Source organism: Tenrec ecaudatus, chromosome 6 (genome assembly GCF_050624435.1).
Source record: "Tenrec ecaudatus isolate mTenEca1 chromosome 6, mTenEca1.hap1, whole genome shotgun sequence".
NCBI classification, from domain to species: Eukaryota; Metazoa; Chordata; class Mammalia; order Afrosoricida; family Tenrecidae; genus Tenrec; species Tenrec ecaudatus.
Genome location: NC_134535.1, coordinates 61,098,007 through 61,121,378, shown reverse-complemented (window position 1 = coordinate 61,121,378; position 23,372 = coordinate 61,098,007). Strand labels below are relative to the sequence as shown.

At 40.0% G+C, this 23,372-nt stretch overlaps 1 protein-coding gene across 4 annotated transcripts in view; it reads left to right on the top strand.

Annotated features, from left to right (window-relative positions):
• Window positions 1-22,612, top strand: part of YEATS4 (YEATS domain containing 4) — a 28,824-nt gene extending 6,212 nt beyond the window's left edge. For 2 of the 4 annotated variants that reach the window (XM_075551301.1, XM_075551297.1), the window contains 5 exons: window positions 5,472-5,538; window positions 5,637-5,731; window positions 16,786-16,878; window positions 16,965-17,052; window positions 21,995-22,612. In XM_075551301.1, coding sequence (XP_075407416.1) covers window positions 5,472-5,538; window positions 5,637-5,731; window positions 16,786-16,878; window positions 16,965-17,052; window positions 21,995-22,164 — 513 coding nt within the window. In that variant the 3' untranslated portion in view covers window positions 22,165-22,612. Of the gene's footprint in view, window positions 1-5,471; window positions 5,539-5,636; window positions 5,732-16,785; window positions 16,879-16,964; window positions 17,053-18,461; window positions 18,533-21,994 lie in introns of all 4 variants that reach the window. The other 2 variants (XM_075551299.1, XM_075551300.1) reach the window with 2 other exon arrangements.
• Window positions 22,613-23,372: the final 760 nt, after the last annotated feature.

Here is a 23,372-nt window from a genome sequence, read left to right as displayed (position 1 = left end):
TAAGAACAAAAAAATCATCATTGTGTGCTCACCTCCATGATACGATCGCTGAGGACAAATGGGTGCATAAGCAAATGTGGCAAAGAAAGCTGATGGTTCTCGGCTATCAAAAGGTATAGCATCTGGGATCTTAAAGGCTTGAAGGTAAACAAGCGGCCATCTAACTCAGAAACAACAAAGCCCACATGGAAGAAGCACACCAGCCAGTGCGATCACCAGGTGTCGAAGGGATCAGGTATAAGGCATCATCAGAACAAAAAAAATCTTAACATAGTGAATGAAGGGGGAGTGGAGACCCAAAGCCCATTTGTCTACCACTGGAGATCCCTTGCAGAGGGGTCTAGGGGAGGAGACGAGCAGGTCTAGGTGTGATGTAGCACCGATGAAAAATACAACTTTCCTCTAGTTCCTAAATGCTTCCTTCCTGCGCTCCCACCCCCCACCCCACCCCCATCCCTGCCACTATCATGATCCCAATTCTACCTTGCAAGTCTGGCTAGACCAGAGGTTGTACACTGGTGCAGATGGAGCTGGAGGCACAGGGAATCCAGGGTGGATGATACCTTTAGGCCCAGGGGTGTGAGGGGTGATACTGTGAGGGTAGAGGGAGAGTGAGTTGGAAAGAGGGAACCGATTACAAGGATCTACATGTGACCTCCTCCCTGGGGGACGGACAACAGAAAAGTAGGTGAAGGGAGACGTCGGACAGGGTAAGATACGATAAAATAATAATTTATAAATTATTAAGGACTCATCAGGGAGGGGAGGGTGAGGAGGAAGAGGAAAAATTAGGACCTGATGCCAAGGGCTTAAGTGGAGAGCAAATGCTTTGAGAATGATGAAGGCAGTGAATATACAGATATGCTTTACACAATTGATGTAATTATGGATTGCGATAAGAGTTGTATGAGCCCCTAATAAAACGATTAAATAAATAAAAGAAGATCAAAGTGGAAATCAAAAGAGACTTTGAAATTTGCTTTCAAATGTAGTTAAGCAAATGGAAGAAATTATGAAGTCAAAGAGATGAACAGAAAATTTCAAAGAACAGTTGGAGACAAAGTAAAGTATAATAAAATGTGCAATGATCTGGAATGAGATAGCAAAATAGGAAGAACATGCCCAGTATATCTCAGCCTTAAGGAACAGAAGAAGAAAATTAAAGACTTGAGTTGTAATATTGAAAGAATGTCTTTTTAAAAAAAGGCTGTCTAAGCAAAATAGTGAACAAAGTAGGAATCACCAACGAAGATAAAACGAATACACCGAGTCACTGTATCAAAATGAACTAGTTGATATTCAACCATTTCAAGAAGTAGCATATGAGCAAACACCAACCATAATGAAGGAGGGTCAAGCTGTACTAACTCAAACTCAAACTCACTGCCTTCGAGTCAATGCTGACACAGCAACCCTGTAAGAACAGAGTAGAACTGCTGCTGTGGGTTTCTGAGACTGCAAATGTTTATGAGAGTAGAAAGACCCATCTTTCTCCATGGAACTGCCGATGGTTTTGAATGTTGGACTTTGTGATCACAGCCCAATATGTAGCACCTACACCACCAGTGCCCCTAGCTGCACTGCCGATTAAACTGTTTTAATAAACTGATGAAGCACTCGTCTAACTAAGAAAGTTGGAAGATGACTTCCTGGCCAACTGACTGGTAGAGATATATTTGTACCCACTCTGAAGAAATGTGACCCGAAAGAATGTGGGGGTTCTCAATTTTATAAATATCACATACAAGTAAAATTTTGGTGAAGCTCATTCAACAATGGTTGTAGCAGTACATTGACAGGGAGCTGCCAGAAATTTAAGCCGGCTTCAGACGAGACTGTGCCACAGGGATATCGTTGCTGACATCAGGTGGATGTAGAGAATACCAGAAAGATAGTTCCTTCTGTTTTATTGCTCCTGTAAAGGCATTTGTGTGGATCATAATAAACGGTGGCTAATATTAAGAATGTAATTTCCAGAACACTTAATTATGCTTGTGTAGAACCTGTATATGGACCAAGAGGCAGTCATTTGAACAGAACAACGGAATTGTTGGAATTCATGGTTCAGGAAAATTGTACATCAGAGTTGTATCCTTTTGCTACATTTATTCAATTTGTATGCTGAACAAATCTGAGCAGCTGGATTCCATGAAAACACGGCTTTAGACTTGGTGGCAGTCTCACTAACCTATGACGGGCAGATAACATACCTTGCTTGCTAGAACAGAGAAGGACTTGAAGGTACCAGCTGGTGATGATCAAGTACTACAACCTTCAGTGTGGATCACAGCTCCATGTAACAAAAACCAAGCTCACTGCCATCAATTCAATACTGACTCATAGTGGCCCTATAGGACAGAGTAGAACTGCCCCCATGGGTTTCCAAAATTATAACTATGTAGGGGTAGAAAGCCTTGTCTTTCTCCCTCAGAGCTCGCAGTGTGCAGCCCAACGCATAACCTTTGCATCACCAGGGCTCCTTACAACTCAATGTGAAGAAAGCCAGAATCCTTGCAACTGAACCAACAGCCATGACAAACAGAGGAAAAATTAAAATTTAATTGTCAAGGATCTTGCTTGAATCCACACTCAGTGCTCATTGAAGCAGCAGTCAAGAAATAAACATGTTGTATTGTGTTTATCTGACATGCATGCCTCACGCCAGCCATGATATTATTTATCGCCTCCTATGCATGGGAAAGTTGGACATTAAATAAGGAAGACCAAATAATATGTCTGAGTTTTGGTGCTGGCAAGGAATATTAAAAGGTCCCATGAACTTCCAAAAGAACAAACAAATCTGTCTTGGGAGAAGTACAGCCAGGACGCTTTTTAGAAGTGAAGATGGTGAGACATCATCTGAAGTACTTTGGACATTTTATTAGGAAAGATCAGCCCTTTGAAAGGGAAGGACATACTCAGTAAAGTAGAAAGACCATGAAAGAGGAAGACCACCAACCAGATGAATTGGCATGGTGATTGCAAGAACGGGCTCAAATATAACAATTGTGAGGATAGCACAAACTGAACAGTGCTTTATTCTGTTGCACAGAGGGTCCCTTTGGGTTGGGGACAACTTGCCACCTAACAACAGGGCTAAGAGAGACGGGATATAAAGGAGAGGCATTGCTTAGAGTATTAGCTTTTGTTAAGGGTGGTGGAAAGATTTGGAAACGGCAAGTCGTGGTATTTGCAAGACATTGTAGTATAATTGATTTCACTGAAATGTATATTTTTAAAATTGAAATTGCACACGTTTTTGTTACACTTATTTTTACCACAATAATAAAATCAATTGAGAGTATTGTCTGTAAAACTATCAAAAAATAAAGATTTGCAAAACAGACTAGGAGCAAATGTGAGTACTGCCACACTCCTTACCTTAGTGTGATTTTGTTTGTTATTGTTTTCTGTTGGTCTTCCTAGCTGTGAAGCGCAAGAGGAGTGGATGCATAATGAGAATAACTAATATAAGGGGGTATAGGGAGTGCAGGGATGGGGGTAGGCGATAGGGAGGGAAAGGGGATTTCGGGAGTAAGTAATGAAGGGAGAAGGGGAAGGGAGCACTAGAATGGATTGTGAGTGCACAACTCGTTTTAAAGGACGTTTAACCTTGGCGTGGGGGGCAGAATGCTCTAAAATCGATGTGGTGGCGATTGTACAGTTCTCCTTGATAAGACTGAACTACTGAGTTGTATGATATTTGGATTATGTGCCAATCAAATGGGGGGCGGGGGGAAGTAGTACCACAGTTTGCAGAAGGCTATGGATAATAGTGGAAGCCAAAACTCATTTGCGGGTCCACGCATGGAGTAAGCCTCGGGTGAATCCCTTTTGAACATCAGCCAGCAATGCGAATAGCTTTGTTATCAGTCAGGGACCATTATAAACTGGATTATGGCAGATGTAGTATGTTTGTAAAAGCTTATCATTTGCTCTCTTTACCCATTTTAAAGTTGCTTCAGTTCTAAATATTTTCTGCTCTCTAAGTGAGGCTTTTCTAGTTTTTTTCTAGTCATTGTTTTGTTTGCTTTCTTAGATTTTGTTTTGAATGATTTTCTGTATATGAAATCCAAAATAGGTCAATCTTTAGAAACAGTAACTATTAATAATTTCCTAGGGGCTTGACCGGGGAAGATGGGGGAAATGGGCAGCTAACTACAATGAGTACAAGAAGAAAATGTTCTGAATTACTTGTAATAATTGTACATATCTTAATGTGATTGAACTATTGTGTGATATGTGGAGTATATACCAATAAAACATTTTTTTTAAGTTTTGCCACAAAATTTTAGAAACCTTTATTAAAACCAAAATATAAAAATCTGAAGCTGTATTTTCTGCTCATATCCATCATGGTCTTTACCTTCTGGAAGGTTTCCATCTCTAACCCTTCTTTCAAAGAATCCTGCACACTTTGATTTATACCTCATAAGAACAGCAGTGTGGACATCCTCAGAGGATTCAAACCATGTTCCTTTTTGTAGTTCTTTGGGGGAACAGAAAGAATTCTCAAAGGGCAGGACCAAGGCTGCAGGGTCAATTGGGTGTAATGTTTTCGACAGAATTCTTTTTTTTATGTTTTAATCGTTTTATTAGAGGCTCTTACAACTCTTATCACAATCCATACATGCATCAATTGTGTAAAAGCACATTTGTACATTCTTTACCCTCATCGTTTTCAAAGCATTTGCTCTCCATTGAAGTTCTTTGCATCAGGTCCTCTTCTTTTTCCCCTCCATCCCGCTCCCCCTCCCTCAGGAGCCCTTGATAGCTTAAAAATTATTATTTTGTCATATCTTGGCCTGTCTGATGTCTCCCTTCATCCACTTTTCTGTTGTCCGTCCCCCAGGAGGTCACATGTAGATCCTTGTAGTCGGTTCCTCCTTCCCAATAGGAAAGCCGTCATTGCCCTTGGAGAATGAGCACGGCAATGGTGGGGGGAAAATTCATTTGTGTAAGTTTCCTTGCCTTTTCTCACCAATGCAGCTTTTTCATTTTCTTAAGACACTTTGCTAATAAACCCCTGTGATCACCCTGTGTCCTACAAGGAAGTCTATCAAGATAACTCCTTTGAGGTCCCAAAAAATGGTTACAGTAACCTGAGCTGACCTTTATACCTTAAATTGAACTGGCCCAGTACAGCCCTTCGGAAGCCACTGTTTTGATTGACCTTCTTTGAAGGCACCCTAACGAAACTAAGTCAAGTATATTTTTTGCAACCATGGGTTACGTAAGTTTTTGCAAAAGCTTAGTATACTGTTTTACAAACCTTTGTTCCTATTGTATAATTAAAATTAATTCATAATTAATGAAGTCAGCACAAACTGTATTTCCCAGGTATAATTCATATTTTTTAGAAATTTAGGTATTATAAAATTGAGAAATGTATAAAACGACTCATGCATAGTATTTTTCTCTCCTAGTTTTTATTATAGATAGCAAAATAATTTTCTCTAATTATATTTTAGGATATGTCAGCATATGTGAAGAAAATCCAGTTTAAATTACATGAAAGTTATGGCAATCCCTTAAGAGGTAAAGTACACTTTTGTTATAGTTTTTAATTCAATAATACATAAATTTAAAAGGAAGCAACAGTAAATCAGTAACTTTTTCCCCCTCTCTCTTTCCAGTTGTTACTAAGCCTCCATATGAAATTACAGAAACAGGATGGGGTGAATTTGAAATAATCATCAAAATATTTTTCATTGATCCTAATGAAAGACCTGTGAGTAAGGTTATTCTTTACAAATATAAATGATTTTATTAATTGCGGAAATATATTTTACCTTGTGAGTAATTGGTTATATGGTGATGTATTCTTCTAGATGTATTTTATGTAAGCATGGAATTTCTTGACATGAGTTAAGATTTTCAGTTTTAAGTGAAATCCTTTTCAAAATTACTCTCTACCCCCTTTTAGTTTTGAAGTAAAAAATAAGATATAATCTGAATATTTATTGGAAAGATAACATGACAAGTAGCATGATTATAACAGCAAAAAAAATTTTTTATTCATTGGTATCATTTGGATATTATGGATAAGCAAGTTGAGATCCATATCTATATCTATAGATACATAGATATAGATAGATTTATACAGCACCAAGGAATATAACAACTAATTAATCCACACAGCAGTACAGAGGGCTCTCAGTTCAATTCACTTCTGTGAAACAATTAATATACTATAAGTCCTTCAATTCATGAGGGCTGCTAGATCTAAGGTCAAGGAAGTAGCCGGCTGAGTCTTCCCTCGGCCAGTGCAGGCAGCAAACAGCAGGATGGGTCACCAACAGTGAGCAGCAACTCAGGAACTTAGTAAAGTAGGTCTGGATGAAGTAATGAACTCAAACAATGCAAGATGACGGTATTTACTAGCCTCAAGCACAAGCGATACACACCCGCAGCATGGTGAAGCAGGTCTTAAAGGAACCTCAAACCCTAGCGAAGGATCCACAGGTTGGCGGTTGGCTGTTCCACAGGTAATGTAGCTCACAAGTTGAGGCAGAGAACTAGCTAAAGCAGCTGCAGCATGCAGGTCCAATCATGAGAGCAAGAGGACTTGCTGAGCCATTTATCTCTATGCCCTCCAATCAAACTGCAACCTGATTAATCCCACATGTTGCTATTGGCCAGGTTTGCACAATAAACCTACCTATCACAAGATGATATGCTGTCTGGAATGGGAACTTTTATTAATAATAATAACTAAAACCAAACCACTGCCATCAAGTCAGTGCCAGCTCATAGTGATGCCATAGGTAATAATAGAACTGCCCCTGTAGATTCCCAAGACTGTAACTCATTATGAGAGTAGAAATCCTCATCTTTCTCCCATGGAGGGACTGGTGATTTTGAACTGCTGACTTCGCAGTTAACAGCCAGCACATTACTACCCAGAAAACCACCAGGGCTCTATTTTCATAATAGCCATAGAAGTACGCAATTTGCTTTTCCACGCAGACATCAGTAGTAGCACCTTTACTTTACCTTATGAATTCTTATTTATAACCACTGGCTTAAGCATCATTTGATCACTTAATAGATTGCCATTTGATATTGTCAAAAATCCCCCCAAATTTTGCTTTTATAACTCAGCAACTTTGTGACATTGGTAGTACCTTCACATTATAGATGAGGATGCCAAGGTCAAGTCACGTGCTAAGGAACACTTACTGTAGAGGAGCTAGTTTTTGACTCAGGTTTTCACAGTCATACCTCATCCTCTTTTCAGTACTCGTTCTTTTGACTTAAAACATCAAGCTGGCCAACACCTCCTCCTTTCCCCTACCTCCCACACGCTCATGTCCCTCCTGGACCGTTGGTCCCGTTACTTTCTTCTCACATTGTTTGTTCAGCATATCTTATCTTGGCCAACCCAGGGACAAGAGAACAACGAGTGGTTCAAAACCAGTGGAGGGGAGGGGATGGAAGGACTGGTAGCGAGTGACCAAGGGCAAGGTAACTGAGAGGAATTACTGAAATCAGAATGAAGGCTGAACATGGTAGTGGGACAGGAGGAAAGCATAAGGAAATAGAGGAAAGGAGCAGGAGTAGGAGGCAAAGGGCATACATAGAAGCCTAAATACAGACATGGACATATGTAAATATATTTATGATTATGGGAGAAATAGACCTATGTGCATATCTTTATAGGTTTAGTAGTAAGGTAGCAGGTGGACATTGGGCCTCCTTGCGCACACCCCTTCAGTATAAATAGCACCTTGCTCAGCTAAACAGTCATTCCATGATACTCACCTTCCCAACATGATCGCTGAAGACAAACGTGCATAAGCAACTGTGAAGAAAGCTGATGGTGCCCAGCTATCAAAAAGACATAGCATCTGGGGGTCTTAAAGGCTTGAAGGCAAACAAGTGGCCATCTAGCTCGGAAGTAACAAAGCCCACAGAGAAGAAGTGCACAAGCCTAAGTGAACACGAGGTGTTGAAGGGATCGGGTAGCAGACACCAAAGAACAAACACCATCATTGTGTGATCAGCTTCCCCACATAAACTCTGAAGATGAATGTGTGCATAAGCAAGTGTGGTGAAGAAGACTGATGGTGCTCGGCTATTGAGAGACATAGCGTCTGGGAACTTAAAGGCTTGAAAGTAAACAAGCGGCCATCTAGCCCAGAAGCAGCAAAGCCCACATGGAAGCAGCACACCAACATGTGTGATCATGAAGGGCCGAGGGGACCAGGTTTCAGGCAACAAAGGCGGGAGGTGGGGAATCATATCATCATGAATGAGGGGAGTGCGTGATGGGGACGACCCAATGCCCATCTGTAGACAACTGGACATCCCTTGCAGAGGGGTAGTGGGGAGATGAGTCACTCAGGGTTCAGTGTAGCAACAATGAAACTCAAAACCTTCCTCTAGTTCTTAAACGCTTCCTCTCCCCCAATTGTCATGATCCCAATTCTACCTTGCAAACCTGGTTAGACCAGAGGATACACAACGGTACAGATGGGATCTGGAAACACAGGGAATCTAGGTCAGATGAACCCCTCAGGACCAACGGTGAGAGTGGCGATACCAGGAGGGAAGTGGGTGTAGAAAGGGGGAACCGATCTCAGGGATCTACATATAACCTCCTCTCTGGGGGATGGGCAACAGGAAGATGGGTGACGAGAGACACCAGGCAGTATAAATAAGATAAAATAATAATTTATAAATTATTAAGGATTCATGAAGGAGGGGGGAGCGGGGTGGGAGGGGGAGGGAAAAAATGGGAAATGAGCTGGTTCCAGGAACCCAAGTGGAGGGCGAATTTTGAGAATGATAAGGGCAATGAGAGTATAAAGGTGCTTGGCTCAATTGATATATGTATGGATTGTGATAAGAGTTGTATGAGCCCTAATTAAATGATGTATAAAAAAACTGTCAAGCTGTTTTTAATATATCAAATCACAGCTCAATTATGCCTCATTCCATATTTCTGTGACCAAGTGTAACTAGTCTTAGGTCTTTCACATTTATCCCCATTCATTTTCATTTTGACAGCTTTTTCCTTTAACATCATACATTTATACTTTAATTATCAGATTATATGTTTCTGTTTTTTAATTGTGTGAGTGCTTTTAAAGTGTATAAACTAGACTAATGATTCAGAAAACTGGTTCTTAACTGGGTACATAAAAAATACCTGTGATGCTTTTATAAAATTCAAATTCCTAGATCACAAACCATGGAGAATCTAATTCAGTTATTGAGTATCATGGAGCCAGCCCCTCAGGTAGATTGATGCACAGTTTTGGTACCAACTTGTAAAACAGGCAAATGGATATAGTGTCTGACTGCCCTGACTACACAGGTGGAAGAAGAGAATGGAACTACTCAGCCCCAACCAGTTCATTGAGGCGCAGGGGTCAGTCATGCCTCCACCCACCAGCCTTTTTACCAATTGTGGTACCAATCATCCTTCCCCACAGCACTCTCATTTTTTCTACAGGCTCAATATCTGTTACAATGGCTGCACAGAACTTACCGACAAAACTTAATGGTTATAGGTTTTATTCGAGAAATTTAACATGGATAGTGCAGTGAATTAATGACTATGAGTCTGTAGGCATGGCCTCCGTATTTCCCACCAATCTTTTCCTAAATGGTCTTGGAAAGAGAAAGTGGGAGAAGATACTAACTAATTGGCTTCAGTTGTGAGTGCCATCTAGGCCAATAGGAACATGTGGGATTAATCAGGTCACAGTTTGGGGGGCAAAGAGATAAATAGCTGTGCAAGGCCCACCCCCTCTCTCTTGCTTTCTGGTAATCGAAGTGTACTGAACCATGCTGCTGCTTTAGCTAGTTCTTTGCCTCAACCTGTGTTTTATACTACCTGTGGGCCAAGCCAACCCATGGATTGTGTCGCTAAGACTTGAGGCTCCTTCGAGACCTGCTTTGTCTCACTGCTGGTACGTACATTTCTTGAGCTCGAGGCTGGTGGATCCTGTCATCATGCTTGGGTTCAAGATTCCATCAGGGCCTGCTTCACTGAGCTCCCTAAATACTGACTGCTGCTGATCCACACTGCCGTCTGCTTCCTTCACCTTGGACCTGGTAGCCCACATGAGTTGAAAGACTTCCAGTATATTAACTCTTCCATGAAAGTGTGTTGAACTGAGGCCTCTGTACTGCTTGCTGTGTGAACTCATTGACTGTTAGACATTCAAGCACGGCAGAGTGTTGGCCAAGAGGCCAAGCATCAGAAAGTAGCCTTTTAGTGCTATCAATAAATGCCTACAGCGCACACCACTCCATCATAAGTCTTAGCAAAAAAGGCACTCAGCACTAGATCTGTGGGTCTGCAAACCAGGCTCCCCACTGAAATGCCTGGAGGTACCCCACTCTGCAAGTGAGTCTCCTGTTTTAAGGCACTCAGCTTTATTCGCTCCTTGGACCTGAATTCTCATCCTCTGGCTCTTGGCTCTGCTGCTGTTTGTGTTCTGATATCACAGCTCTAAATTACTGCTTTCATTTCCTTTGGAAATTACCCTTCCTGCACCCAGTGTTGGGGTTCTAAAATTAGTGTCCGTTAGCTCCCAGTGGTGACTGATGGTCCATTTTCTTCCATTTGTTTTTCATTTTGCTTGATGAAACATTTCAGGAATGTTGTCTCTGAAATAGACTTTCTGAATCATTGCCTATCTGAAAAATGTCCTTATCTTCATAGTAATGAATTGTTGGGTGTAAAATTCTAGGTTTCAGGGGGGACTCTGTTGCCTATATTTGTGTGGCGGAGAGGTCGTCTTGATGCTGACATGGGGCAGCTCTCCATGGAGCAGACTCCGGACTCCAGTGCTGTTGTGTTCCGCATGCTTTCAGGTTGAAGCTGTCTCAGTTCTGACTAATCCATCAGTGTCATTTGCTCTCATTTGTCTGGTCCAGAAATTCTGTCAGAATGCTCTAACCATGAAATACAGGCCATGTTCTCTTTAATTCTCAGATTGTCTAGTGTTACTTCAACGGAATTCTGTCTGTTTCTGTTCTCGTTTGACCATGCTCTTTTTTTAAAACAGTTTTGTTGGCACTTCCTCGACATGTCATACAATATAATAATTCATTCATATCAAGAGAGTTATACAATTATTACCATATTCAATTCTAGAACATTTTCTTTTCCCTGTACTCATTGTTTTTCATGCAATTATGTATTTGGCTTATTGTGGCAAAAATATACACACCAAAACATTCTCCAGTTTCACAACTTCTACATGTATAGCTCAGTGTCATTGATTATACTCTTCATGTTGTACAACCATTACTGATAGCCTTTTCCAAATTAGTCAACCACCATTAACATAAAATCAGTGCCCCCTTAACAACAACTCTTTCCCCTTTACCCATGGTAACCATTGGTCAAGTTCGGTTTCTTTCTTTTTTATTTCATAGTTTGTATTCACATATCATACACTTCCATAGTAAAATCGCTTTTAAAAAGAGTTGTAAAAAGAAAATGAGGAACTGATTCCAGGAGCCCAAGCGGAAAGTGAGTGTTTTGAGAATGATGAGGGCAACAAATGTATAAGTGTGCTTTACACAATTGATGCATGTGTGGATTGTGATGAGTTGTATCAGCCCCAATAAAATGATTATATATAAATAATGAATAAAAGAGTTGTATAAACATCATCACAATACGTTCTAGTGTTCCCTCCCTCCTCCCCCACTCAGTTTAATCCCCAGCTCCCCTCCCTCACCCTTTTCCCCCACCACATCCCCAATGATAAACCATTATATCAGTTATTGTCTCTGTGGATCCACTCCTTTTGTGCTTCAAAACTGGGAACTCCAACAGAAACAATAAAAACAAAACAAGAAGAAATAATAATATTAAAATTTTTTAAATCAAGACTAAGAAAGAAAAAAACATCAATATTTTAAAAACCAGAGAAGAAATGTCTGTCCTGGAGCAAGTGAGAAATGTGTGAGCCTAGCGCAAATTCAAGTTGAGTCAAGAGGGAAGTCAGCTGACCACGTGCCATGTCATGGTTCCCTCCATAATCTAGTTTACTATAATCTCTATGTGGTAGTATAGCTGTTGGAGCCCCTTGCCTGTGACTAGAGCGGATCTGCCCAAGGCTTAATCTGACTAGATCCTCTGCAGATGAATTTGGAACTCCCACTGCCTCCACGGACTTCTATAAACTGAGTGTTCACAGTGTAAGCGCTGATACTTTCCCCTTCCTCATATTTAGAATTTGTTTCCATCTCTATATCTTTTTGTTATCGTCTAGATATCTTTGTATCGCTTGTTTTAAATACTGGAAAAAACCTCAGCTGTAGTAATTCTCTTGATGGTTGGATAATCTGGTAAATGTTCTTCCTTTTCAGACTTAGAGCACACTCTGAAATGGATGTTGTTCATTATTTCTTGTTCAGAATTTCTTTCCGCTTCAAAAGCCATCAAATCCTGATTAATCAATTCCCCGTCATCATGATCTATGTCCTATTCCACATCAGTGATAAATTCTAAGTTCAGCGTTCTTGCCATATGGATACTTTTCCCATCAGTCCGTCGTATTATCCTGTTTCAGTGCTTGGTGCATGTTCCCCAGTCTCTTGCATGTATTTTCTGGTAACTTCCTCCAGGGACGATGCAGTGTCTCGAACACAGTGAACAATTGTATAACCCTTAAGCATTGGTGTAATGGCTCCTTCCAGCTGCTCTGGCTATTGCCTGAGCAAATATACTCTATAGGTAGCATGACTTAGAGGTGGTGAGTACACCTTGATCCAAAGGGTTAATCATAGGTATTGTGTTGGGAGAGACAGCACTTTCACTTCTTGATTCAATCATTACAGGATCAGGAGCATATCCTGAGGCAATGTCAAGTACCAGCTTTTGAGCGTGTGTGAAGTTCATTTGTCTTAGGTCCTTAAGAATTGAACACTGCCCAACTTTTTATCTATTATGATTCCTGTTATCCATGACCCCACACATGTCAATTCCATTATAGACCAGGTGTTTTGATTAGTAAGTCATACCTTTGAATGTCTGAAAAAGATACATCAGTGAATAGTACATTGCAACATTGTATAGAGTACATATAATACTAACTAGTAATATGTAAAAAGAAACACAGTCATAGCTGCAGTTCATCAAAAATAGAATATTGCAAGTTGAGGATTAATGTAATGATTTTGCTCTTTGAAAAAATTGTTTCAGATGCCTTAGTTGGTTTGTATAACTTTTACTTCTATGCTGATATTTTTATTATGTATTCCTAAAGTAATTCCATATTATTATACTACAAAGTTCTCCCTTTGATGTCTTATTGGATCTGTTTTTAAGTATTTAAAAGACATGTTGCTTTTGCCAAAATGAATTATCATTGACTAGCTTGTTTATTACATGTAATTCGTGTAATCTTTTAGATCTTCAAAGAGCTTTTTCTATCGGTGATTTTTTTATTACAGTTTTATTGGCACTTCATCCATATGTCGTACAATTCCAAAGTTCAATCATATCAAGAAGAGTTTTAAAAAACATTAGTACAATCAGTTCTAGAACATTTTCTTCTTTCTTGTACTTGTTTGTTATTCAAGTAATATTATTTTTCAATTGTGGCAAAAATATACACAACAAAACATTCTCAACTTCTACATGTATAATTCAGTACCATCAATTATACTCTTTGTTGTACAACCATTGACATTGCTCTCCAAATTGTTCCACCACCATTAATGTAACTCAGTGCCCGCTAAGTAAAACTCTTCACGTCCACAGTTAAATTGCCTTTAAAAAGAGTTGTGAGAGGACCTGATGCAAGGGGCTTAAGTGGAGAGCAAATGCCTTGAGAATGATTGGGGCAGGGAATGTATGGATGTGCTTTATACAATTGATGTATGTATATGTATGGATTGTGGTAAGAGTTGTTTGAGTCCCTAATAAAATGTAAAAGAAGAAAAGAGAAAAAAATGATTAGGGCAAAGACTGTACAGATGTGCTTTATACAATTGATGTATGTATATGTATGAACTGTGAAAAGAATTGTATCAGCCCCAATAAATTGTTAAAAAAAAAAAAGAGTTGTGTATACATCATCACAATCAGTTCTAATGCTCCCTCCCATTCTCTTTTTATTTTCTAATCATTTAATTAGGGGCTCATACAACTCATCACAGTCCATACATCCCTCCCACGTTCATTGATAGCACCCAATTCCCCTTACCTTTCCCATCCCCATTGCAGATAAACCACTGCGTCAGTTATTGTCTCTGTGCATCCACTCCTTCTGTGCTCCATAAACTGGGAGACCCAACAGAAACGATAGCAAAACAAAATGAAACCAGAAGAAAACAACAACAATAATAATATAAAAATTAAAATAAAGATTAAAAAAGGAAAGGCTACCAACAATATTTAAAAAGCAGAGAAGAAATTGTCATTATGCATCAAGTGAGAAAAATTTGAGCTTAGAACAGATTCAGGTTGGGTCAAGGGGGAGGTCAACTGACCGAGTGTGATATACTATGGTTCAGTCCACTCTAGACAAGTTTACAATCATTTCTGTCTGATAGTATAACTGTTCGAGTCCCTCGTCTGGTCAAAGGGGATTTGCCAGAGGCTTAATTTGACTAGCCACTCTGCAGATGGATTTTGGGCTCCTACTGTCCATAACCTTCTCCAAATTGAGTGTTCATAGTTTAAGCTCTGATACTTTTCCCTTCATCATATTTGGATTTTATTGTTGTCATCTTTGGATCACACAGGCTGTGTGCTTCTTTGATATGGACTTAGTTGATACTTCACTTAGATGGCTGCTTGTTTGAAGACCCCAGACACTATTCCAACTGATAACCAGGCACGATCTGCATGCTTCACCACACTTTGCTGTAGCACCCTTATCTTCAGTGATCTCTTTATGAAGGCGCGTATTGATCAGGGCCATGTTATAAGAACTAACTCTTCTTTAATTGGGCTAGAATTAGGGGGAGCCTAGAATCCATCTGCTTGTCCCCAGGTTATGAATGATTAAGGATTACTTTGGCAGTTTGTATTAAGAAAAAAAACAAAACACCAACAAACAAAAACCCTCAAGCAAACAAAAAACAAAATCTTGCCAATCATCCCCCTAGAGTATAAGGTGATTACATTGATAACATCAATAATTTGTCTAATGGCCTAGAATTTATGGTACTGTTGATATATGAGGAGTTTGAGTATAGTCCTACTCCAAGCTACAATCCATGAGTTGTTGCTTTGTACAGATTGATTTGTTCAAAGATTGAGCTCTGTTTACATTGTGTATATGGATTGGTGCTAGTGGAAATTTTCCTGTCTCATTTCTTAAAAGTGCAGATCCTTGCCCATCAGATTAAAACCTGTCATATTAAAGCAGGGGGAGCGTTGAGGCACTAAATATATGGTGGTTCTGGGCCTAAACCTTTCATTGACACTGTGATATGCTGGGTTGACTATAGAAACAAATCCAGGGACACTCATATGTATAAGAAAGAGCTTTATATCAAAGGGTAATTGTATATTAAGACAACACCCAGCCCAGTCAATAAGTCTGTTATTAGTCCATAAGTCCAAAAATCCTTCACACTCACACAGTCACATGCACTGATTCAAAATACAGGAAGATCACAGGCCTCGCTACAAACTCTTGTGGATCCAATGGTAATGGAAACAACTCATCCCTGGTCCTGGTCTCCACATGGCTCCTCCAACGCTCTGAGTGTGGTTCTTCAACAGGAAGTTGAAGCAGAGAGAGAGAGCTCTTGCAAGTCTTAGCAAGTCTCCCCTTAGCTTGTCAACAGGAAGAAGAAAGAGAGGAAGTTTCCAGAATCCTCGGAAGAAGACCACACCCACAAGGAGGCATCATCAGTCTGTGACCTGATGGACAGGCTAGACTGCGCACCTACACTTGTGTCTCAAGTTGACATGAGTTTATATATAACTACCACGGCCACCCACTTAGCCAGGGGTCTGATGCAAGGCCAGTGACGGCCATGGCCACAGTCTTGGGGGGCCATTCTTTGCTTCCTCTCCCCTCAGGGTATTTCAGTCTGAAGGCCAAGGCGAAGGTCGTTTTGAGGTAGAACCCAGTTGGATGTCTACATTGCGTCCTTGTGGTGTGGCCCGTGGGGGCACCATGTTGCCAGCATCTAAAGTCATCAGAGTGCTTAGTCAGTGGCACAGTTCACCGAGGGTTGGGTAGAAATGTTTTTGAAGCGTCTACCCAGGACTGTAGAAGCAAGTTTATTCTCCCTTTAGGTTCCATACAATTATTATTTAGCATCCCTTCCCATTTAAGGGATGTAAGGTGTTCCTCACCATTTACACACCCACAGAAATATCAGTGACTTTTCTGAAATGTAGATGCTCCCTCCCGTGATTGGTTATTCTTTTTGAAAGTCTTAGACCCTTTTTCCCAAGGGTAAATATGTAATGTTAACAACTGTTAAAAGTGAGTCTAATTAATTCTTGTGCGAGTAAAGGAATTCATTTGTGATTTTTCTGTTTAACTTCCATAACTGTATCTTGTGTTGATTGTACTTAGAATCACTCTGTAAACAAGATTGAGTACATACCGAATTACCCTGTATATTTGAAATATGTACGTTAAGTAGCTGTGGATGGATGGTGGCATCTAATAATAAACTGAAAAACAAGAGTTAGGGTGATTTGCTATTGGGAGTTGCAGTCAAAACATCTCACATTTGTTCTGTTTACCAGTTTCTGGCTTTAATTCAATTACACACAAGTTGCCTCATGATGGTGGTGACGAGAATTATTGGGCAGATGTGACATGTGTTTTCATTTCACAGGTAACCCTGTATCATTTATTAAAGCTCTTTCAGTCGGACACCAATGCAATGCTGGGGAAAAAGACAGTGGTTTCAGAGTTTTATGATGAAATGGTAAGATTTCTCAATGAGAGCTTTCCCAAGCATTTTATGCGGAAAGCTTGGGGGTCATTGAACTCCTTTCCATTCTGTTCCCTCAGATATTTCAAGACCCAACAGCAATGATGCAACAACTGCTAACAACATCTCGTCAGCTTACTTTAGGAGCCTATAAGCACGAGACAGAATGTAAGTGCCATGTGCTAACAGGTGATCTATCTTTGTTGGTGGAGCAAATGTGTGATGGGTGCCCATTTCAGTTTTTGTAATCCTTCTAGGTAAATTTTATACAAATTAAAGTATGTAACACTGTAGACCGTGGAAGAAAAATGTTTTCAGTTGTTCCCGAAGTAGACCTGCTTCCAGAAGTTGAAAGATGGGCTCTTAGGGTCTCTGAAAAACTAATTTGTCGTAGCTTTTCACCACTCTCTTTTAAGCTGTCAGCGTTCTCCTTACTAAACTTTGCTAACCGAATCTGTGAAGAACCTTACAGAATATGACTGTACATGTTCACTGTAAGCTACTTTATTCGCTTTTTACCTGCAGTGTCAGGTTAATGGTAGGTAGGATGGTGGTAATACTTGAGTGCCACATTGATAGGATCATGACACGCCTTCCCTCTGAGTTGACGTCTCGGACTCCCTTTGACACCACCTCCAGCAGCTACTGTCACACACTTGGAGTTGGCACTGGAGCTGAAACCTGTTTGCCATCCTTATTTTGATATTTATCTCATCGTGCGGCTATTTTTCAAATTCATTAATTACAGTACATGTTGAGCACCAGTTATATAACAGGCATTGATCCAAGTTCTAGGGATAGGAGCAGTGTCCAAAATAGACACGAAGCCCTGCCCTCGTGGACCGTATATGCCAATGGAGGCAAAGACATTGTTATTAAATAAATAGATGTTTTGACTGGGGTGCTGAAAAATAAAGAGGGGAAGGATGCCTTTGCTTGATGTAGGTGGTTGAAGTTTAAAACATTGTCAGGGAATGGTTCTTGAAATTGTATCGTTTGAGTAGACTGAAAGGAGGAAGGAAGTGAGCCAGGAAGCACATAGAGCGAGTGGCAAGGACAAAAACTAAGCCTTTCACATCTGACACATCCGAGGAGCAGCAAGGAGGCCAGCGAGACGGGCTGAATGAATGAGGGAATGAAGAGCAGAAGAGGAGGCCAGAGAAATTAATAGGGACCAAGTTATAATCGGGGCTTGTGAGCACCCATGGAGACTTTAGATTATTAAACTGAATGAGATGGGAATTCATTGGTGGGTTTTGAGCAGGGGTGAGTGACTTTATCAACTAACAGTTGAATCTAGATATAACAAAATAGATAACAAACATATCAGTCGTGAGGATGCCACAGGACCTGCTGTGAGTGTTTTTGTTGTGTTGTATTTTGGGTTGCTATGAGTCGAAGTCCGTTTGATGGTACCTAACAACAACAACGTGGTAGTTCGAAGGCTTAGACACAAGTGGTAGAGAATGGATGTGGTGAGGAGGGGTCAGATTGGGGGGTCTGTTTTGAAGATAGGTATAATAGGATGTGCTGATGGTTTGCAAAATGGAATTTTTAAAAGCCATTATTTTCTACAGACATGGAGAAGCCTGGGAGAAACAGAATTTGGGGGAAAGATAGGAGTGTAATGGTGGATGCTGCACGGCAAGTAAGTGGACATGTTGAGAAGGGGTGCCCCCTAAAGTCTGGTACTCAAGGGGAGATGTAGACCAGAGACCAGATTAGAAGTGTATAGATGGAATTATAAATTGTGTGATTGAGTTGTATCACGTGATATGATAGAAAAGGGTGTTCACAGACTGAGCCCTGGGTGAATTGAAGAAATGATTATCTACAACTCTGCTTCCTAATAGTCCTTGGCAGCAGTTACCAAAACTGTCCACTAGATGGAAATGTAGGATTGAAAGCAGACACTTGTCTTTTTTTATTATTAAAAGATCATTTTATTGGGGACTCGTGCAATGCTTGTTACAATCCATACATTGATTGCATCAGGCATGTTTGTGCATACCTTGCCTTCATTCATTTCTAGACATTTACTTTCTACTGAGCCCTTGGTATCAGCTCCTCATTGCCCCCACCCAGACACTTGTCTTTAAAAAGGATTGTGCTGCACTTTTCCTAGGGGAATAATGCTTTACAATCTTAGAAAAACGCCTACTTTCAGTCCTGCATTTCCAACTGGAGCCCTGATGGTCTAAGTGGGTTACTCAGTGGCTGCTGTATTGGACATTGAAAGAAGTCTGTGCTTAGGGGTCCCATATCCAGAAACTCAGACCGGTCTAATAGTACATTTCGTGCACCAGTATCCCACACCCTTAGTAACCATTCCCAGGGGTATTCTCCAGGCTTTTGCTTGTACGTATTTGAGAACTCGAGCAGGTCTTTATGTGTGCAGTGCGCTTCTTGGATAATCCTCTCAACCTCACCTTTAAGAGGTTTCTGAGACTTCATTTTAGTGACAGGTCTAGCGGAAATAATGGGTGGTGAGGGTGTTTCCTGGGTGCTCTCAGCAATAGCTTGTGAGTCATCTTCCTCAGGTAATGCTACTGATGCAGCCCCACCTGGCATATCAACTCGAATAGTTTGGCTAATCTGCTCAGGTGTTTCTAAGGGCTCAATGTCCTCCTCTTCTGGATCATCAGCCCATATGTTCCCATCCCATGTTTCAGGGTCCCAACTTTTCCCAATTAATGCCCTTACTTTGGTTTCAGACGCTACTCTAGATCTGCAATTCAGCTGCCGTTGTAATTCAGCCACTCGAATAATGAGACTCTGGATCTGGTTCTCAGCAATGTCAGCTCTTTTACTAGAGGAGAGAAGGCTCTCCTTTGTAGCACAGATGGAAGTTTTCAAATCTGTTAGTCTGCACGTGAGGCGTGCTTTTGAGGCTCTGAGATCATCCCTCTCCTTAATAACACTTTCCATTGTACGAAGGACCAGCCAACCAGCTTCCCTATACTTGTCATTATCACAAAACTCCTGGAAAATATCAAATTACCTAGAGCATCTCCTTTATCCAGCACATCATCTACTTTAGGTGCTACTTTAGGTATTATCTTTGCTATTTCACACCATGGATTAGTACGGGTAGTAGATGTATCCCCGTCAAGACTAAATAGGTTGGAAAACCAATTTAAGAAATCCATATTTATAGTTTATTTCTCTAGAAGCACTCCTGGTACCAAAATGTATTGGACAGGGTTCTTTAGAGAGACAAACCAGATTGCTAGTAATTATAAATATATTTATAAAGATAGATATATAATTCGAGAAATAAACCGTTAAATAATATACAGATAGATAATACAAGAAATTAACAGTTAAATTATAAAGCAGTGAGACACTAGCAGTCCTTCAAGTTTTGAGAGCTGCCAGGTGCCAGTCCCCTTCTGTAGAGAGAGCTGGGCTGTATATTCCCAGGCAGCAAACAGCAAGGCAGGTCCCCAGCTGTCATCAACTGTCAGTCCCCAGCTCCAGAGATGAACATTCCAATCATGTGGGCTTAAAGGGACCTCAACTTACAGCGACACAGTGCACAGGCTAGGCATCCCACAGGTCGTGTACCCCTTTAAACTGAGGCACAGAACAACCAAGGTGAGGCTCACCGAGCCATTTATCCCGCTGCCCTTCAGTTAATTCTACTTGTGTTTATCGGCCAGGCTGGCACAATAAACTTTAGCAGCTGCCGATTAACCACAAGTCAACCATTTGCAACCACCAGCTGCTGTGCTGAAGAAAGATGAGACTTTCTCTTTCTGTAAACAGCTCCAGTCTCAAAAGCCACAAGGGCACTTCCACCCTGTCCTGTAGGGTCGCTCTGAGTTGGAATCACCTCGATGGCAGTGAAGCAACTTACACTTTGAATCAACTTCCTAGGAATCATTAGGCTGTTCTAAGCATCAGGTTTTGTTAGTGGCACCAGGAGTCCTGGTGGTGGAGTCGGTTACTCACTGGTCTGCTAGACACAAGGTCAACTGTTCAAACCCACCAGTTGTTCCATGGGATAAAGATGAAGCTTTCAACTCTGCTAAAATTTACAGCCTCAGAAATCCACAGGTGCAGTTGTACCTTACCCTGTAGGATCACTATGAGACTTGTCAGTGAGTTTTGGTTTGGGTTAGATCCTAGTCTAATATTTAAAATGAGCGAGCTTGGAAAAAGTTGGCGGGAAAATCTGATTATCTGTTTGTTTTCCAGGAACTTTTTGAAATACTCTCATGTGTATCCTATTTATTATTAATGGCATTTACTTTCCTAATATGATATATAGCCAGCAAGAATGTTTTAAATATAAGTATGTATTCATTAATCATCATAATAAGTTCATAGACTTTTTATGAGTATTCTGTATTTCAAGTGTTCATTTAAAATACCCTCAGAAAATAATATTTGCTACTAGAATTTTACCTAAGACGAAATGAGCAGAGACCCAATGTCTCAAAACCACTAACTAAAAGAACGGATACTTAAACCTAAGCAGGGATTAGTCTCTTGGGAAAAAATACTTGCATTTGTTACACTTGAATTTAAGATTTAGTTTTTGTTTGTTTTGTTGTTGTTGTTAGCGGAATGTGTTGGGCCTCCAGTTCCCTTATTTTCAAAATAATACTTAGATGGAGAAAGATGAACATATTGTCTTAAAATCTCACCTGTGAGTTAAGGTATTAATGGCTTAAATTTCACTCTTAGTTCTAGAAAACACCTTATCTCCACCCTGGGAATTCAGATGTTATTACTTCTGTTAGATGTATGCAAGTTGTCCACATTTCTTCATGGACAAAAGTATACCTAAAGAAATACATTTTAAAATGAAAAGTGTAATCAGTGGCACTGACTTATACATGTAGAAGTGAAATTAAGGAATGTTTTGTTGTGTTATATCTTTGCCACAATTAGAAAAAATAATTACATGAATAACAGTACAAGGAAGAAGAAAATGTTCTAGAATTGAATGTGGTGATAATTATTATACAACTCTTCTTGATATGATTGAACTATTGAATTATATGATATGTGGTGGAAGTGCTAATAAAACTTAAAATATGTATTACTCTCTAAAATTAACATAGACGTGAGAAAAGTGAAATAACTGTGTTGCTTTCCCTAGTTGCAGAACTTGAAGTGAAAACAAGAGAAAAATTAGAAGCTGCCAAGAAAAAAACAAGCTTTGAAATTGCGGAGCTTAAAGAGAGATTAAAAGCAAGTCGTGAAACTATAAATTGTTTAAAAAATGAAATCAGGAAACTTGAAGAAGATGATCAGACAAAGGAAATATGAACAGTTCTCAAAAGAACTTAGTAAAAGCTAGACTGAAAAAGGTGGGCATTCATGGTAAAATGGACCTATAGTGCAAATGGTGTTATGCACGTTGAGGAACTGCATCTATATAGAGTTGTTGACCATGGATATCTCAACAATGAGCCAAAGTATTTGTCTTATTTAAGCCATCTTCGTTGTGAAGCGTGTCATTAGAATGGATACTGTGCGGGCGTTTCTCAGCCCATTTTATCATAATCCTGTGATGCTAAGCACAATTTTGAAAATTGATTATTTTATTATATTAGACTATTATTTTGACAGGCATACAAATTTTTATAAAGTGTATAACTTTTGTACTTCTCCAGTAGCTGAAATTGTTGTGTATATTTCTTCAAGTTATTTTTGTTCCCATCCTGCCTGTTTTACATCTGATGTACCCAATGAGTGCGCAATAAATGTAGTTAATGGGTCCTGTTTCTGCCTCTTGATGTATTTCTTCCTCTTTCAAGACTTCTGAAGCTCCCTTAATGTATTTCCATAGTATTGTGACCACACACCTCTTTTGGGCACTCATTGTAGAACACAGAAGCTGATAAGAAAGAAAGTATCTTGGGAATTGTTCTGATATAGCAGGCCCCTCATTCTTCACATAGAAAATGATTCAATCCTTCCTGAATTGAAATGTGTCAGAGACACATAGGAAGTAGATGTCAATCGGCGCCACCCATCGCCCCTTGTATCTCTAACTTCTTAGCCTCTCCTGGTCAGAACCACATATTGAGCCTTCTCCTTTGGACACATGTAGTTTGAACGTTGACTCGGGCATATTGGCTGAGCCATCTTTTGACAACCTGGAAACAATAATAGGTTGGACAGTATGTAAATATGTAATGTTAATATACGTTTGCAAAGTTCCATTAAAGTGGTAGTAGCTGTGTGATGCAGGAATTTTGTTCTCATTGTAGTGGAAGCTAGCCACACTAGTACTTTACAGTGCTTTTAAAGTCTTCTCTGCCTGATGGATTGGTTGCTATTTTTACTTTTTTGAAGTTGTAGCCTTGATAAACATGGCGGTCATGCAAAGATCTCTGCCCTCAAATTTCTGTCAGACCTGTGGAGTGGCACTTCAGCTGTGCTGGGCATCTGTATTAGTCTGGGTACTTTAGAGAAATAAATCCACAGAAATTCATGTATAAGAGATTTTTATATAAAGGTTAAGTGTGCAT